The following is a 19,115-nucleotide window of genomic DNA, read 5'->3' as shown; positions in this document are numbered from 1 at the left end:
ATTTATTTTCAAATACATAGTTGTATGATAAGGAAAATCGCGTGACATTTACAGTGACAACAAATGACGTCAACCGCATGTGAGCTAATTTTCGTGTACGCAGACTCAGTTGAGGCGGAAGTAGACAGCATTTGCGCCGGATTCGGCCATATTCCACGAAACAGGAGGTGTTGCAGCCGTCAAAGAACGAGGATTTTATTTATGCCGGAGCCATAAAATTAACTCAGTAACAAACAGTTGATGCCTCTTTAACCACAATAATGTCAGACTTTGACAGCAACCCGTTCGCGGACCCAGAAGCAGCCAATCCATTTGCTGTAAGTGATGACGGTATTGCAAATGTCAGAGCCTCACGTCACGAGAATGTGGAAATGTCTAATAATTGATTGTCTAATGCAAGCTTCTTTCATTTGGAAAAATTAAGATTTGGAAACACCGCGTAGCTTCTTGAAATAACGGTCTTTGTCATGTTAAGGTTGACTTTGATGTATACTGAATTGAATAATGGACAATCTGTCGACTTTGACGTTTGCTTTCTCCACGTTTATTGTGCAAATAAGAAAGCTGAGTATGTAGCTTTAGAGAGATAGCAGCATTATTGATTCATCGATAACAGATTCATAAGTTTAATTTCCATGACATCTTTCTTGTTCTGACAGTATTAGATGTTTTATTATTTGTGTTTTTGTTTCTAAGCAGTCAAGGTTTGTTGGTTTATCATCAGATTTGAAAATATATCAGACTTCAACTTTTGTCCGACAGAAATGATATTTCCTACAAAATAAAAGTCATGACAGCCTATTGCTGCCTGGTGTAGGTATTTACTATTTAAATACACAATTTATCAGACCATTCACTGGACCTGAGTGCATAGATTTAGCCAGAATTTACAATCAGAGTGTATCATTTCCAATGTCCCCAATATTTACCCTGTGTCTCCCATGTTGATTTGATCTCAGTTGGTGTCTCACAGACACTCAGACACCCACTGGCTAAACCTATGACTGAGAGCTTGCTTTTATCCATATACTGAACAGATTAGCAGCCTCTTCTGTCCTTAGGTGATTACTGTCATCTAGTAGGAAAAAAGTCAGTGTTTCATGTCATCCATTAGGCGAAAAGTCAGTGTTTCCTGTTGTCCCTGCCTCTAGCTCAAAATTATTTAGCAGCTTGTGTACTTCTTAACTGTAGAGCCTCCGATTCAGGAATCATGGTCAATCCTGGGTCAAGTCACACCTAAGACCTTAAAAGAGGAAGTTGTAGCTTCCTTGCTTGGCCTTCAGCATGAAGGGGATAGTGCAGTTATTGGTTGGCCCCTGTCAGTATAATGGATCGGGCGGGCGGCTTACTTGCCTTCGGTAAGGCGTCTCAGTGAAGCAGCATTAGATAAAAGAGTGGTGGAAATCCGTCCTGCCACAAGGAGGCACATTACATGCATCCTAAGGATTCCTTCGTTGCTATATGACTGAAAAATTGTTAAGTACGACGTTAAACCAGAAGCACTCTCTCACTCACTTCGTAACTGAAGGTGACACAGGAACTCCATATGCCTTGTCAGCTGTAAGCACAAATAAAGTTTGGTGAACAGGTCAAATGTTTTCAAGCAAGTTTGGTTTTGGATACTTTGTTGGAAGTATAGTGGTTGAAGAAATATGAAACCTAGAGTACAAAATATGGCTGAAATGATAAGTGCTGAATGTTCATATCAAGGTGTTAATTGCTTATGATTTTCAAAATCAGGGACCACATGTTACATGTATTTAAAACATCTGTCACCACTGTTATATGTGCAATCTGGTAGTAAACACAGTGTGGAGTCAACCACCCATTGTGAAATATTAAGGTTATGTTCAGATTTTTGTGATTTTCCTTTCAAAGATTTGTTTTTCTCTTCTTACAAGGTATATATAAATGAGTTGAGATAAAAGCAATCTTCAGGCCCTGAAGATTAAACAGAAGTAAAACTTAGTTTCAAGGTTAAAATGCTTTATTGCTTTAACATTTCGACTTGCCTTAGGAATTTTTAAGTGAGTACTTAAGAGTTCTCTGTCGCTATCTTCACTGCAAAATAGACATAACACACATGTACTAATGTGAAATGATCAATGTATATTGGCTGTATTTATATACATTGTATATCTTTAATTGATTGTTTGGTGGTGGGGGGTGGGGGTGGGGGGTTTAAGGCCATACTGGGGAATTCGTATATCTCACTGTTGTATTCAGGTTGGCAGGTGTATACATAAAAAAAGCCCACTGCACCTTGCCTGGTACAAACCTGATAATACCTTCTGACTTAATTAATTCATCTTTGTATGACAGGCTATATTGATAGCATTGGTACCATAGTCTGTGTGGAATAACGATACTCAATCCATATGATTCAGTCAGGATTGAACTTTAAAGGCAAAGAAACCACTGAAATGTAGTATATACCAGAAGAAAGACACATTAGTGAATGCCATTTATGTATTGTGTATTTCAGGACCCGTCAGTTCAACAGGCTGCAGGAGGTGGGAATCAGAAAGGTCTAGATGACTATAACCCTTTTGCTGAAACTAACCAGGTGACAAGACCAGCTGGAGGGGTGAGTTCTGATATTGCAATAGGCATGCTCTGAATTAGCTCCCTTGCTACATGACGGTGACTATCGCATAATCCGAGATTAGTTTTTAAACTGTGTAAAGTGGGACCATGCCTATTAAAGCATGTAGTATGGAGGTTATCTCACGGCAGTAACATATATATTCCAGGCAATAGAATGTTATCTGACTTTGAAGGTGGTGTTTTTCAGCTTAAAGAGTTCGCTGAATGTGTCCATTGTATTTAATTAGGGCCAGGATGTTAAAATTACCTCAGAATGGATGAAAAAATACAAATGAATCAGCTAGCACATGGATATTTTCTGTACATGTATTAACTGCTTGTATAAAGACTAATCTTTGTGATGGCTGGCTGCATGGATATAATATCAGATGAAATACTTATATAAAAAAATATTATTTGATTCAGGGCAATAATGTACCAGTTTTTTGTGTTAATTGTAAATTAAATGTATGTGGATAGTTCAGAAATGATGTTCAATTTATGTACACTCCCAAGAGACACATGGGCTGAAAATATCAGGCAAGTTGTGAAATCAGCATAGTGCATGCACATACCAACACAGCTGTAATCAAAACAGCTTATTTAATAAGATAACCTAGTTTGTCTGTCAGCGAGCTGACTTCAGCCTACATGGACTGCCTATCAGAGATTTTAGAATGCCAAGCAGATAATTATCACTTTAAATACAGGTGTTGAAGATAATACACTGTTTGTGTCACTGAACTGTCAATCAGCCTTATTATATTAATTGGAGCTGATGAATATAAACATTTTTCGGAACATTGCCATGTATTTGTCTGTCAAATGAATAGTTATAGAAAAAGCTTGCATCATGTCCAAAACTAGTGTTGTACATCTGTGAGATTGCCCAGTATAAAACAGGTCGACTTCAGGGCCCAATTTCACAAAGCGGCGTACGACATCTTTTATTTTTTATCATTCGTCATATAATATTTGTACGTCACTATCACCGTACCATTGTCCTGTATATACCATTATCATACATGTACAACATCTTAGCGAAACTGGGCCCTGAACCTCATGGTATGAACACTCTTGGCCAACATCTGTCCCTAAAACTATCACACACCATTTAGAGTATTAGGCCTAATCATGATGAGTTTAGTCTAGCTTCCTGCTTCAGCTTTCTTTTAGTGACAGTTAAGCACTTCATAATATCTACATTGCATCAACAGTATTAAAAGAATATATTTGGTCAGTCATAAAATGGGTTTACCGGAGTTACCCTTGTTCATTTTTGGCTTGAAAAGTTTAGGAGGGTTTACCAAATATAGTCTTCATCTCTTCCAGACCCCATACTTCTGAAACATTCTGTTTTTGTGCTTGAATACATGTACAGTTTAATTTTAAAAATTGGGATTGTTTTTTCATTCGGTTTTTTTTACTTCATTTTGTCACAGCCAACATAACAGTCTTTTAATATGTGTGTGTCGGACTTAAAGATGGAAGTCGGAAAAAGAAAAATCATGATGATACAAATACTGTTTGTGAAAGCTTTAGCTGTGTACGGATTGGACATGTTTGACATGGTATGCTTTCATGCCACTCATTTAAGTTCATTTACATGCAACTGTTGCAGTGAGAGAACACAATTTCCTAGCTCCTCACTGGCTGAGATTAGTGGAGATTTCCCTCTGGCTGAGATCAGTGGAGATTTCCCTCTCTTAGACAAATGAGTTTACAGGTTCAAATCTACCTTCTTCTGTTCAGCTCTAGTTTTAAGTTACGAAGTTTGTCGGTTACGGATAAGGTCTGGTGGTTTCTCGCAGGTTCCTCCCGCAGGGCTAGAATTTAAGCAGAAAGTCTTAACTGGGCACCAGGACCAGTACTCTCAGATTTCTACTGGTCCGACCATAAGTTTACTGGTCCTGAAAAAATGAAAAGGACACGCCTGATACGGCCATAACTAGCACTTCAATAAAACAGCTCCTCTTTTTGGAAACGAATCATTGGGTATTACAAGTGTAGGTCTTGCCTGAAACAAAACAATTCCTAAGTTTGCATTTATAAATTACATGAGCTCATAAGTACTGTATTTCAGCTTAAGTTTCATCTTTGGTATGTAAAATGCACTTGCTGCAGCACATGTACAAACCTTCAGGTGACACTTCTGATGCTAACACATAACTTTTACTGATAAGAAATTAATCAAACTTTACACAAAAACTCTTTAAATAGCCGTAAAAGGTGTATAAATCGATCATAACCAGGCAAAATGTGTCACTGGAAATATGCTTGAAAAATCCAGTAATACATGTTGATTTTTCCTCATCAGCAAAGCAGTTGTTTTGCTATGATTAATTAAAACAATGAGAAATCCACAACAAGTGCTAATGTATTAGCAGTAACTGTAAGCATAGTACTTCAATTATGGCAGCAGACAGTGAGCTGCTGGTCATTCAGGTTTACTTGGATAACCCTACAGTGACTGGTCAGTCACGAAGTGTCACTTAATGAATGCCTTTATTTTCGCACAAAATATACACAGTCACTACACACAACATTTGTGCTACATGTACATAAGCCTAGTTAATTGATCGTCAGTTAATCTTGCTTTCCATTAAGGAGGCCTAGCTCCGTCTAAGTATCACCACATTGCTACGTTGTTGTTGATTTATTGCCGCGGTTAGAAACATACAAATCGATAATTTGTACTGGACGTGTGTACAAGGTATGAAATACGTACGATGATAGAGGTTGTGTTTTTATCGACTGTACTTGCCTTCCAGTCAGATCACCTTTCAGACGTGCCCGATACATCGTTCGGGGGTTTCCACACTTCAAACTTCCGTTTCATAATGATATTGTCCAGAACTTTGTACACAGCACAGGTGTTTCGGTGTACCAAAATGCGAGCAGTGTGGAACAGAACCTCACCATCGTGTGACGAGGGCGACTGCTGTTTTTCAGCAAGCCGCACTCCATGATGAGTGACATTTATGCCGCCGATGTACGGAAAAAAAAATTATTATTTCCCAATTTGTATGTAAGACAAAGACTATCACTGAAAGCCTGCAAGCTGTAGATGGTTATGGGTTTCCTCTGGGCACTGCCCAGTTTCCTCCCACCATAATGCTGGCCTCTGTCGTATAAGTGAAATATTCTTGTGCACGGCATGAAACACGAATCAAATAAATAAATATCACTGAAAGTGTTTGTATTTTCTACTGGCCTCGGACTCCCGGACCAGCGCTAATTTCGAGCCCTGTCCTGTTAAATTGTTGAATTAGGCATTCAAACGCCAATGAAATGCACCCAAATGTTTGATAGGTTTTATGTGAAAGGAACAGGAAGGCATATAAAATATCACTGTATTTCCAATTCCTGTGTACTGTTTTTGTGTTTTGTGTAAGGGTTTTATTGTTTTGTTTCTTCCACTCTTTTTTTCAATTTTTCCAATCACAATTGCCTTGTTTGGTTCTTTTATATTGTGTGATGAAATTGCCCTCTGCTTTGTTCTTAACTCCAAGAATATAGTTAATGCAAACAGTTTCTTATTAAGGGTACTTATCTTACAAGCTACATGTTCTTGGCTTTATACTACACATATCACGATTGTTGTTGGCGTTTGGAAACTATGCTTCATTTACTTAAAAGCCTGTTTTGTCTTCCATTCATGTCTAGGTTGGACAGCCAGCAGCCCCTGCCCCCAGACCAGCTACACAGCCAGCCATTATGACTCCCTCTGAGGACCCTCCACCATACACAGCCACTGGCCAACAGAAAATCAGCACAGATGAGCTACAGAAACGACAAGAGGTATTGTCAAAGCTTCTCACATGCAAACTATCTAAAATCTTTATATGACACAGTTGCAACTTAGTAATACAGTATGGTGTCCTAACATTTATCATTGAATATAACCCCATTACCCTTTAACAATGTTGTTCTGAGCAGCAGTCATTGGGGTCAGGGTTCCAGATGTTCCCTATATCTAAATAGGACCTGTAGGAAGGTATGTGCCTTACAAGAAAGGAATCTGATTGGGCGTTTGGAATATTTCAGGAACTTGAAAGGAAAGCAGCTGAGCTTCAGAGAAAAGAACAGGAAATGAGAAGTCAGTCATATGACGGTAAGTTAAGTACAGGTGGACTAACTAGAGCATGAAAACAGATTCGACAGGAAGTTCTTTGAGCTATATATATTTAAAGACTGACACAACAAGCCTTATAACCCATATTTATAAATGTTTACAATCAAAGGCAGTAGCTAATTATTGCAGCAAGCACAAGGTGCGATTTATCAATTCAACTTGTCAAATTTGACGAGTTCATTTGATGATAAAATCAACACTATTTCATGTGACTTTTATCATTTGACAAGTCAATGTGTGAACATAGATTATGAAATAGAGCTTTTACTGTTTTCATTTGAAATTGACGAGTCAGTGCAACAAATCACTCTGTGTGTACACGGTTAAAGGAGGATTTTCCCATAACTTGTGGGCAATACTGTACATGAAGCAAGCAGGGCATCCAACAACTGTCTGCATGTACATGTAAGATTGACAGAAACACAGAGGGCTCTTTCATCACAGCTCATTGTTTCCTTGAATGTAGAGCATTTGTTGATTATTGCTGGAGACTGCCATAGTAAGCTATGAAATAATCATTACCATGTGGCACACATACATTCCTTCACTTTTTTCATATAAGTTGGGTAACTGTCATGAAATTTTCTTATTGCTTCTCCTTATTTATCAAGTAAGGGTACAGGGCATCCATGTCATGAAGCTCAGTTCTGTATATAAGGTTTTGGAGGAAATTGCCTCAATGGTACATGCAGGTTGCGCACATGTGGAACAGTCAGGTGATGGTACATATAGGTTGAGTATGCGTGGAACAGTCAATCAAGTGATGATAAATATAGGTTGAGTACATGTGGAACATTCAATCAAGTCATGGTACATGTAGGTTGAGTACATATGGAACAATCAGTCAAGTGATGGTACATGTTGGTTGCGCACATGTGAAACAGTCATTCAAGTGATGGCACATGTAGGTTGAGTACATGTGAAACAGTCAAGTGATGGCACATGTAGGTTGACTTGATTACATGTGGAAGAATCAATCAAGTGATGGTACATGTAGGTTGACTTGATTACAAGTGAAACAGTCATTCAAGTGACGGTACATGTAGGTTGAGTACGTGTGAAACACTCAAGTGATGGTTGACTTGAGCACTTGTGGAACACTCAAGTGAGGTTGATGTAAGCTGTACTCATGTAGATTGAGCACATATGCACTTGAACTTTATACATTATTGCTAGTGGTTTATTATTTATATAGGAAAGGTTTATGGGGTTGTATGAAAGCTCTCTTTCATTAGGACATTTAAGAACAATTTATCATTGTAACTCTTGCTAGTCTCTGAAACAAAGCATCTTTAAAGGGTAATGAAGAGTATTTCCTAATGTTAGCTTTAGTGTTATAAACATTGTTTCAGTCAGCATTATTAATACTTGAAATGTGAAATTGACTAATGACTTTTTTAACTTTTATTTCCAGCTCGGCAAAACAATTGGCCACCCCTGCCTAAGAAGTGTCCCGTGGGGCCATGTTTTTACCAAGACTTCAGTGTAGACATACCATTAGAATTCCAGAAAACTGTCAAATTTATCTATTATTTATGGATGTGTAAGTATTATCACATGACACTTTTCTTATGTTATAACGATTTTGTCCATCTGTCAATCTTCGTATCCGGGTTATAACTTCAACAGTTCCCACATTGACTTTTAATTTTTGGTGGATGCATAGATACACAGATGAAGATGTTTCGCAACTCACATTTGTCCATTTTCGCAGTTGTCATGGTAACCAGATAGCCACTTGCCTTATAGATACTGTATAAATAGATATCATTTCATGTCCGGGCTATAACTGCAACTGTTTTCTGTGTAAGATTTTAATTTTTGGTGGATACATACATACACAGATGACGATGTATTTAAGTTTGTAAAAATGTAAGTTACATTTGTCGATTTCTGTGGTTGTCCTGGTTATGAGATTGCCATTTCCTATGTACAAGATACAAATAGATATGATTTCGTGTCCATGATTTAACTCAAACAGTTTTCCTCAAAGAGTTTTAATTTTTGGTGGATACACTCATGTAGCTACGCAGCTAGCGATGTGTTGCAACTCACATTTGTCCAATTTCACAGTTGTCATGGTAACCACATGCCTATCATCAACACCCATGAAGATTACCCTCAGGGATTATACTTGTTTGTTTTTTGTGGGACTATTGGTGAGAATTGCCAGAGGCCCATTATAGGGGGATGAAAAAATGTGAAGAAATTGCCGAAATAGTTTCACCCAAGTACGACTTGTCAGTGCGCTTAATGAAATAGACCATGTGTTATGGTCATATATTAGTTTCCTTTCCTAATGCATTGTTTTGTTGGGATTTACTTGTTATGATAATGCATTGACTAAAAATTTAAAGTATGTTTGGAGTCTTCCATTTACTATTCGCTTAGTTTCTTGATTGGTAGCTTGATTGCCAGTTGACCTTGACTCCAGTGCTACAGATAAGGGTCATGCAGGCGTAAGTGTGGTTAAAAATTTGATGATATGCTTCTAAAATTAAAACAGAGTGTACTGAATACCCATGATGATTTGTGTGTATGCCTAAATTCCTGAAAGCTCTGTTAATGTATGGTTTTAACTCTACATTGATCGTTATTGGTGTTATGTCAAAGTGTCATCAAGGGTAGTGTCATCAAGGGTCCAGTTTCCAACGTGAACAGGTATCGGTGATTTCTGAGGAAAGAAGCTGATACAGTGGAATACAACGATCACAAGAACAGCTTGTGTTCAGAAACACTTCAGATTTATTTTATATACTGCCAATAACTAAAGCACAAATAATAAATTTTGTCTTCTAATGTAGGCCTACAATTGGTTTTAGTATCACGAGCGTATATCATGTTTTGATCCCAAAACGGCAGTTGTTCGTGTGTGCGGAAATGTTCTAACAGGTAAAAAAATTAATACTTGCATTAGGCAAGTTATCATAGAATGAATTAATATTAAAACCCCTGCTATCAAAATGAGAAGGTAAAGTTATCAGTAAGCGAGTTATTGGAATAAACCCAGTAGGCCTGCAGGTCAAGGTGTAAATAAATGTAGGCCTATGAGCATCATTTGGATTCATTCCTCATGAGGAAGAGCTGAAATAATTTATTCCAGAATTTTATGACAAGTCATAATTCTCTGCAATCAACATATACTTGTATGTACATGTATGCGTTTCCATTTTCTCAACCCCCTTCACCTAGTAGTTCTCTCTTGGAAAAGTAGGGAATACTGCACTACCTCTGAAAATTATCTGTAGCACTGCTTGACCCCTTGGGGTTACTGCCAAATAGTTGATCTTCCTAAGTGTGTGAATGCCAACAAACTTATTATACAGAGTTCTTCATGGTCCCTTGAAGAAGTTATCTGTTAAATTGTGGTATGAGCTCTTAATTACCGTTGCTATATATGATATTTGGATATATAATCCTGAAATGATCAAGAAAATGGTTGACAGATTGTACGTGTATTTTTTGTGTCCTTGCCATATTTGTACATATATATTATGTGTCCTTGCCATATTTGTACATGTATTTTATGTGTCCTTGCCGTATTTGCACTGTTGAAATACAACTATGGAATGTGAGGAACAAAACATGTGTTGTGTTACAGTATTTTGCCTAGATCTGTTGCCACATACAGCAGTGGTATAAATAATGAAGATTTTCATGCCCACGCAAACCGAACAAATAGAAATGGTAACGTCTTAGTTGCAAAAAAATTTGTGAAAGTGTCTATAATCTTTCAGTATATCATAATATAACCTTCTGGTGCAATGAATTCTCATGATGAGATAGGGCCAAGTCCTCCATTATTGACAGAATAACCGATAGACCCTTTGTGGGTGGAAAAGACTGATGAATTATACCAAAGACAGTTGGTCATTAGTTACAAGAAAAATAAAAATTGAAGAAGAGCAATTAACCCACTTTAACAGCCCTTGCAATTTTAAATTTAAAGCTGTATACTTGTGTATGTAGTTAGGACTATGTCAATAGATTTCGTAGCCAAGAATCCTCATTTCTTTATACGTCTCATTTGTTATTGCATAAATAACATATATAGCATATATGATCAAGTTTGTCACCATTGAAAATACATTGTTTATGCCAACACTTAGCCTACTGTACAAAAGCTGTCTTTATGCCCAATGTGTTCTTTTTTTTTCTGGCAGCAGCACAGTAGAGAATTTGAATCTTCATGCCCCTGATGTCTTTTGTTTTTCTAGGCAACACTGTAGTACAACATTTACATTTTTATGCAGCATTTCCACTGATGTGTATAGATCAAGATAACTTGCAGTTGACCTGTTTGTTTATCTTCTTTTGCAGTCCACGTGTTCGTGTTGTTGCTGAACCTTTTAGGAAGTTTGGCATACTTTGCCGTAGATTCAAGTGGGGGAACCACCTTTGGGCTGGCCATAGTCTGGTTCATTCTGTTCACACCATGCTCATTTGTCTGTTGGTACAGACCACTGTACAAAGCATTCAGGTGAGCCAATGTTTTATTTCAAACAATAACTAGTTAAACAATTGGTGTACGGTCTTATGTATAAGAGCTCAACAATACCCTAATATTTCTGCTGTACCAATCATTTGAATGCAATAACACTACAGCGGTGTGGCTAACCTGGTGGTTAGTGTGCTAGCACAGCTCAGTGACGCAGAAGCCTCTCACTAATGCAGTTCAAGTCAAGCATCTGCTAGCGCCCTCGCCAGTTGTACATGGGAAGGTCTGGCAGCAACCTGCAAATAGTTGTGGGTTTTCCCAAGCCTGGTTTCCTTCCAGCATAACGCTGGCCACTGTCATATAAGTGAAATATTCTTGAGTACGGCAAAAAACAGCAGTCAAATAAATAAATCACTAAAATTGCCTCTGAAAGTCGATTCCTCAAGGTTATATAAATGATAAATACATGGAAAATAAAACGACATTCTTTATATGTCAATATGTGTTACCCACCATTAATATGCTCTTCGTTCTGCTTTCTCTATTTTCAGGAATGATAGTTCCTTCAACTTCTTTGTGTTTTTCTTCGTTTTTTTCTTTCAATTCTGTATGAGTATAATCCAGTGTTTGGGTATCACCAACTTTTCTGTGTAAGTATTCAGAGTTTATTTGTATTTTTGTGCAATGCGTACATGTGTGAACAAGTTAATTTCATATTGAACTGAATAAACATTAGGACGTCAATAGCCTCAGAAATGTATAAGTGAATTGAACAACCTTAAGTGGCACTTCCGGGATACCCCTACTGCTTGTCCAGTTGTGTAGAAAAGCAATCTAACATGGAAATATTACAGTCTTTATAAATACAATGTACAAGAAAGACTAAATTAAAGAGACTGGTCATTTAGTTTTTACCTTTTGCATTTATTTAAGGCTTCTGTTATACTCTCTGGCCCCATATATTTGTAATTTTCCACACTATATGGCAGAATCCTCAGTGGGTGTCCTGTTATGTTTCCCACCACTGATAATCAAAACATGAGCGAATTAAAAACTTGGCATGAACAACGAACTGTTTCAGTACCTTTTATGTCATGGGTTTGGTGTCATCTTCAGAAATATTGGGATTTGTGCACTTAAAGCTGGAATGTTTATCTCTTATAATGTCAGTGACACACATACTGTACCTATAATTGAGTATAAACTTTCAAGCAAAATTTCACCTAAGGCTGCAATGCTCTCTGGTTCAGTTGTTTCTTTGCTTCTTTACATGTATGTATTCTGGGCTCTACAGTCGGCTGAACAATTCTGTAAAAAGCAGACACATTTATCTGAAACACTGTTTCACAATGATCACATTGACCCTAGTCTATTTTTATATTCTTTATATTTATTAATTGAATGTGTTACTGACATTTTTACATCTACAAATAAACAGGGGTAGTCGACTCTTGTGCAATCACTATCTGGGGTTACAGGGATATGCTGTGTCATGGTGTCTATGTGAAGTCATCACCAATGCTATGTTTCTCCTGAGTTCTAATTTGTTACCTGCCTATTTTGTCTGTTAACATTGTCTGGGGCCAGGGTGAAATGGCAGTGGTTAAATTGTAGAAAGTTTCTGAAATGTCAGGATATGCCTCTTTACATGTAGCTGAGTTATCTGAGACATTCTAAAAATGCTTCAGGTCAGATTTAACATACTAAATGCTCTGCTTGATTTCCTCCCACCATAATACTGGCTGCTGTTGTGTATAAAGTGAAATATGCTTTATTTCAGTGTAAAACACCAATTAAATAAATAAATAAATAAAATCAAGTTCTCTAGCTTATCATTCATGTAATGAGGACATAATTATGTTGCAAAACAAACAAAAAAAAACATGTATGTAAAAACATTCTCAAGTGTTATGTTATGAAATAAACATTTAGATTAAACATTACTACAGCAGAAAACTTCCTATTGCATTTTGGAACAAAGCTATTGGATACTTTCCCCGAAAGTGTTTAGTGAGTTTTAGCCAAGTGAGTCATAAAAATTAGACAGTTTTGTGTTTAATGGTGTGGTAAAAGTTCTTAACTAAGAAAAGATAATTTCAGTAAAAAGAGAAGCTCATAGAATGTAGAAAACCCAAATGGCGTATATTGCTATGATCTTACGCTGAGCACTTCAAATATGTATTTTTTTCTGTGAAATGATTAAAAATGGCTTGAGAATAAATAATTTAATATATTTTATTGGGTAGAAAGTAAACCATGTCCTATCATAAGGAAATTCATCCAGAATATTAAACTGTGAAGTGATGAAGATTTGAGTCCAATTTGCATTTGGGCTAAGACTTTAACTTGGGATAGGCTTTGTTTTTTTTTTGGGGGGGGGGGGGGGGGGGGGGTTGCCCTTGCCCCCCCCCCCCCCCCACATAAGGTCTGTATGAGAGAGCATTGTCTAGTGTCTGTGAACTGTGACAAAGTGAAGCTTTGACATGATATCTGTGATGTGCATTAATATTTGAAGCATTCCAATATTGAAATATGAGGGAGGGGCGATTCTTTAGACCTTGGCATGAAACTGTTGTTTTGTGCTCATGCAGGTATGGGTGCAATCCTACTAACCTGTCTTTTTACCCTGACACACTTTATGTGATATCCAGCTTTTGTGTAAGTGCATTGATTCCCACAGTAGCAGGATGAACTTTGCTGTTCTCTGTCAGCAACAGCAACATTTTGGTCATGTTGAGAAATGTTTTTGTGCCTGTTTGTTACAGCGGAGTTATCAACGGCCTGGGGGTTGTTGGTAAGAACGTGGCCGCAGGACTCATTATGATATTTATTGGAATATTTTTTGGCATCCTTGCCATAATAGAATTCGCAACACTGGTCAAGGTAATTTACTGCTACGAGTTCTTGTACAGTGATTTCATTGTTCACGCATGTGGGGAATGGTGGTTGTTTGCATGGGTATTGGGGCATGAGTTTTTGGGCATGGCTTTCTCCTAGCTCCAGAATAGGTCATGCTAGTCATCAGGAGCAGATTCCACAAAGCTATATCTGATTTAAGTTAAAGTTTAAAAATCCAGTGCTGTGTGGTACGCTTTATATGGTGTACATAATACATATTGCGAGAGATTTATTTTGGCATAAGGCTTGTTATGCAATGATAAAAGGTGTAATTGCAAATTATGACCTCTGTCATAACTGGCTTTGTGGTATCAGCCCCTGTTACTTGCGTGCACACCTGCAGCATGTTGTCCCCTGTGTATCTCCTGAGATACAGGCCTGTAGGCAAGTGCAAATACCTGAATCAAAAACCTACTGTAGACTGCAAATACCTGAATCAAAAACCTACTGTAGACTGCAAATACCTGAATCAAAAACACTTGTGCAGTATGTTTTGCTACAAAATCTTTTTGAATTATCTACCTTGTACTTGAAAACTAGAAATTGCAGAAATGGTGAGTTCAAGTATTCATTAGTGCACTTCTTCCTTTGCACAATGTTCCTTGGTTTCATCAGTTTGCTGTTATTGTGGATCAGGTATTTGTCTTTGTACTTCATTCAGGGAGGGCATGTTGACATTAGTTTCTTTCCTTCTTGTTTTTTTTTTCCCTGTGTGTTTGGACATATATATTGTTGCCTTTTTGTAGAGGTTGGCTGTCTGGCCTGTCTACTTTGGGTAAGAATAAAGCAGCCGGCATCATCATGTTGGTGATCGGGCTGATCTTCAGTATCCTGGCAGCTGTTGATATCTTGGTCCTTATTAAGGTAGGACTCCCACTCCAAATGCCTACCAGGGCTGGGCACATATTTATTCTTTGTAAACCTTTTACGGAAGGTAATTGCCAAAGTTTGTCTATTTCCTCATGGGTTTATTCAAATTCAATTCAGTTTTAATTGAACCTGTAAGTGAATATTTGAAAGTACAGATGTATAAATGAAAAATTGATCTACCAGGCTTTTTGTATTTATCTACATGTATCTGTTCTATGCTATCTGTTAATGTGCAGCGTGTACAAAGACATGAACAGTTAACACTAACCTGTTTTAATGTAACGATCTAATTAATGATACATTTATGAATTCTATTGTTGCATAGACTTTTTTAATACATGTACATGCAACAAATCGTTTAAACATTTATACAAGAATTTGGAGCTGTATTGTAGTAGAATGTGCAATTTTATGCTCAGGTTTGTTCAGGTTGTTTTGCAGCTTTTGCATGTTTCTAAAGAATATATGTTAATATTAATGTTAATACATGTACAGTAAATGATACACGAGTGGTATAGTTGTGACAGTGAAAGGACAACTAAGGTGTGATTTGGTGCTACCTTTTTAAACATATTTTATGGCACATTCAGAGTATTTGGCTACAATTATCAAGGCTCACAATCATTTTGTTGTTTTTGCATGTTTTAACATTTAAAGCCAATACAAGTAATAATTTCCCAACATTCTTGTCAACATCTATGTTCTCATTAGACCACCACAAAGGTAAGCAAATCAAGTAACTGACTTAACAGCATTCTGAAAGTTTGAAAAGCAGTAGCAGCTATCATTATTCATAAATTGGAGTACTGAAATTTATTTATTTGTGCAAATACATGTAGGTTGAAGGTCTGCTGTTACATCCAATTACAAGAGTTACTTCCCTTTGCTGAGTGCTGGCATGCCCAATAATTGTACATGGAAAATGCCTAATGCTAATCCACAAGGATGTGTCCATCTGTAACACAGAATGGTGTCATATTATAATGGGGACTCTGTTGATGTCATAATGTTACAACTCATGCATCAAATATTGTACATGTTTTCTATTATTAAAGCTGTAATCTCAATACTTGCAAGCAGTGAGTTTTACGCTATTTCCTAATCTGGACAGTGTCATCACCACAGTGAACTTGATAAAATCTTTTTCCCACTGTAGGAAAATGTTTGGTGTAAACAAGTTTGATTTAAAAATGCATGTTGATCTCTGGTAGTGTGACTGCAGCCAATAGCCTGCATGCCTGTGGATTGTATTGTGTATATAGTATATAGTTTAGTGTTAGACTGATAATTTGTGTGGCCTGTTGAAAGAAAATACTCATGAGCATTGTATGGTGTGAAACACTAACCAAAAGACAATTTAAACAGGAAATCAAATGGATTGCAGGCTGTAGTATTGGGAGGTACATGTATATTAAGGTGCAATGATTTGCGTGTGCTGGTATGGCTGATTAGTCATAAATGGCTATTCACAATTTGCTCAGGCTGTTTGCATTCTAGTGAATTATGGTACCATTCACACACCTTTGTCAATCAGCTTGGTTCAGTCCACGTGCAAGGGGCCCAGACAATAATGTTAGGTTACTGTTAGGCTTGGAGAGGTGCCTTTAACGGTACTTGTTTTGGCTGAAGTAATATTGTGTGTATAGGTGTTCCATATAAAATAAAACTGAAAACTATACGATTAAATGTATTTAAAGCTGGAAAAGTTGTGATACATAAGAGTATATGAGTAATAATTTGGTACTTACTGCCATTGTACTGGTGAAAAATCTTCAGATAAGGCATATTTTTTTAGCATTTTTTTTTTTTGTTTCTGTCAAAACTATGGTAAAGTAAATGTTTGTGTTTCAGGTTCATCGTATGTACCGCAGCACTGGAGCTAGCTTCCAGAAGGCACAGCAAGAGTTTGCCACTGGTGTGATGCGAAACGAAGCAGTACAGACTGCTGCGGGAAATGCAGCTGCAGGAGCTGCCCGCGGTGCAGTAAGTGGCCAATACGGCAGTGGCAATCGCTACTGAGTTACTTGAGTCATGTGTTCACTGAAGCCCACGGAGCATGTCAGATGTGCAGAGGTGTGACTGTCAGCACTGTGACTGATCAGATTTATGTAGCACTGTGACTGATCAGATTTATGTTGAATACATGTACACATTTGGGCTGTAGAAGCCTTGGGATATCATTGAGTAAAACTTCTGATTACTTCCAGGTTGACCACTTCTGATGGCATGTTTAAGGCGAACAGTTTTACATTATGGTAATTATGTCCTGTAAATGTGACTACTGGAATACCTGCTATCAATGATTGTCCAATAATTGGCACTCTGGATCTACTGTAGAAAGATGTTGTGAAATTTTGGCCAAGGTTTAGAATAGGGAGGAGAATAATCTCCCCCCTATTTCATGTTTTTTTTTTTTTTTTTTTCTTCAACATTGCCATTATGTACATGTAGACTGTTATGTACTCACTGATACTTGGAATATAGGACTAGCTGCTAATTAAAGCGAGAAGCACATCTGTAAATTTCACATAGTTATTGTATGTCAATGCAATTTAATATATTGCCTTGATAGACTTGTTTTTCTTCCTCTCCAGCAACCCAGCCCAAATTCAATGAGCATAGAAGCAAATCTTTAGCATTATGCATTAGCTTTTTCTTCTATAAACCAATGATTTCATCATATTCAGATATGTGATGTTAATTGTGCAATAACATCTGCATACAATGTAATGTATTCTGAAAATAGCCTTGAATGGAATAAAATGAAAGTATTTATGTTCATTTCTGTTCCTGTTCCAGTGATTATCATGATAACAAATCACCTGTGCTATTTTTATCACTGCTTTGTAGCTTTCTGAAGGTCATTTTCAGTGACACAAGGTTACAGCCTATGTCTCTTCTATATCTTTACTTTACCTATAAATGTGATTATCATTTATGATATGTATCAGTATATATATATATATATATATATATATACACATATGTATGTATGTATCTTTTTGTAAATAAGGGTGTAAACATATTAGCATGTGTGACAGTGATGTCATTTTGGTTGTATCTTGTATTTGTTTTTGGTGAACCTCCTACACATAGTATTTAATTTGGTTAAGATTTTGGTAGATATATTAGAAAACAAATGGAGAAAAACATGAACTCTCTCAATCCTTCTTACATTATGTTCTTCACCATTGTGTACGTGCATGTATTTATTGCGCTTCGTCTGCAATCGGCTTCAGCTGGCATTTTTTTTTTTAACAGATTTTCACCCTTTATCATTCCGAATGACAGTTTGAGGATAATTGAAATGTGGATTTAAGAATATGCCAGTTGCATTTGTCTGTACTTGTGTGATTTGTTGTGATGGACAGGTGATGATGATATATTAGAATATATGCAGGAGTGGAGTTAAACTTTAATATGAAATAAGCCTACATGTACATTCTTAGAGGAATAACTTGGTGCATCAGTTTTGTCCACTTGTAATTAGTATACATATATATAAACGTCAGTGTATCGTATGTAAGACAGTTAAAACAAAGTGGCTCAGATTCGTGTATAGATTGTTATTTGTGGATGTGATGCAGGGATTCATAGAGGTAATGGGGAAAGGCTGCGATCCACCATTGAAGGAACATTGTAAAATATATAATTTAGGTTGTCTAAAATATTGACTATTTGACAAAAAAATCCAAAAAGTTAACAGGATTCTCAGAAATGTTGTGTCAGCAAGGGAATGTAGCAGTGTTGATATCCAGTCGGTGTCAAGCCAAAGAAACAAAGATAGGGTCAAAGTGTGCCTTTGCCACAGTCCTATGTTCCAGTCCTATGTTGTTCCTATCTTGCAGGGACATCCTCTGTAGAAAGTGGCAGTAAATAAGACTGATTTAGCCGAAGGAAAATAATGTTGATACATGGAATTCTTGTAAAGCAAAATCTCGGTGTAAAGCCTGATTTCGAATGTAATTGTCAATATCTTTCACTTTGAGAAGTGTGATTTGATATTACATGAACAGTTTATCAGAAGGTGAGTTCATAATGCTACACCTAGCCATATTGCACGGCAGAATGATAATGGGTAGATAAGACAGGCACAAAAATGGTTTTAACGAAATCGATGAATTATTACGGTTTTGAGTTGATGTATTGAGCACACAATAAATTCAGCTTGATATCAGGAAAGTAAGG

The 19,115-nt window shown here is 37.0% G+C and overlaps 1 protein-coding gene across 2 annotated transcripts; it reads left to right on the top strand.

The window, feature by feature from the left end:
* Positions 1–59: 59 nt before the first annotated feature.
* On the top strand, positions 60–17,031 carry LOC135472172 (secretory carrier-associated membrane protein 1-like). 2 transcript variants are annotated; one of them, XM_064751548.1, is made up of 9 exons: positions 60–317; positions 2,486–2,587; positions 6,253–6,387; positions 6,634–6,700; positions 8,136–8,264; positions 11,042–11,201; positions 11,711–11,809; positions 14,804–14,921; positions 16,779–17,031. In XM_064751548.1, exons 1-9 carry the CDS (start codon positions 261–263, stop codon positions 16,944–16,946), a joined length of 1,035 nt encoding a protein of 344 aa, XP_064607618.1. In that variant the 5' UTR covers positions 60–260; the 3' UTR covers positions 16,947–17,031. The 2 variants fall into 2 exon arrangements, with proteins under 2 accessions (XP_064607618.1, XP_064607617.1); XM_064751547.1 differs by lacking the exon at positions 14,804–14,921 and adding an exon at positions 13,925–14,042 and having other exon boundaries at positions 61–317.
* Positions 17,032–19,115: the final 2,084 nt, after the last annotated feature.

This window comes from Liolophura sinensis, chromosome 8 (assembly GCF_032854445.1).
Source record: "Liolophura sinensis isolate JHLJ2023 chromosome 8, CUHK_Ljap_v2, whole genome shotgun sequence".
NCBI classification, from domain to species: Eukaryota; Metazoa; Mollusca; class Polyplacophora; order Chitonida; family Chitonidae; genus Liolophura; species Liolophura sinensis.
Note: the sequence above shows the minus strand (reverse complement) of the source record. Positions and strands in the feature narration are given on the sequence as shown.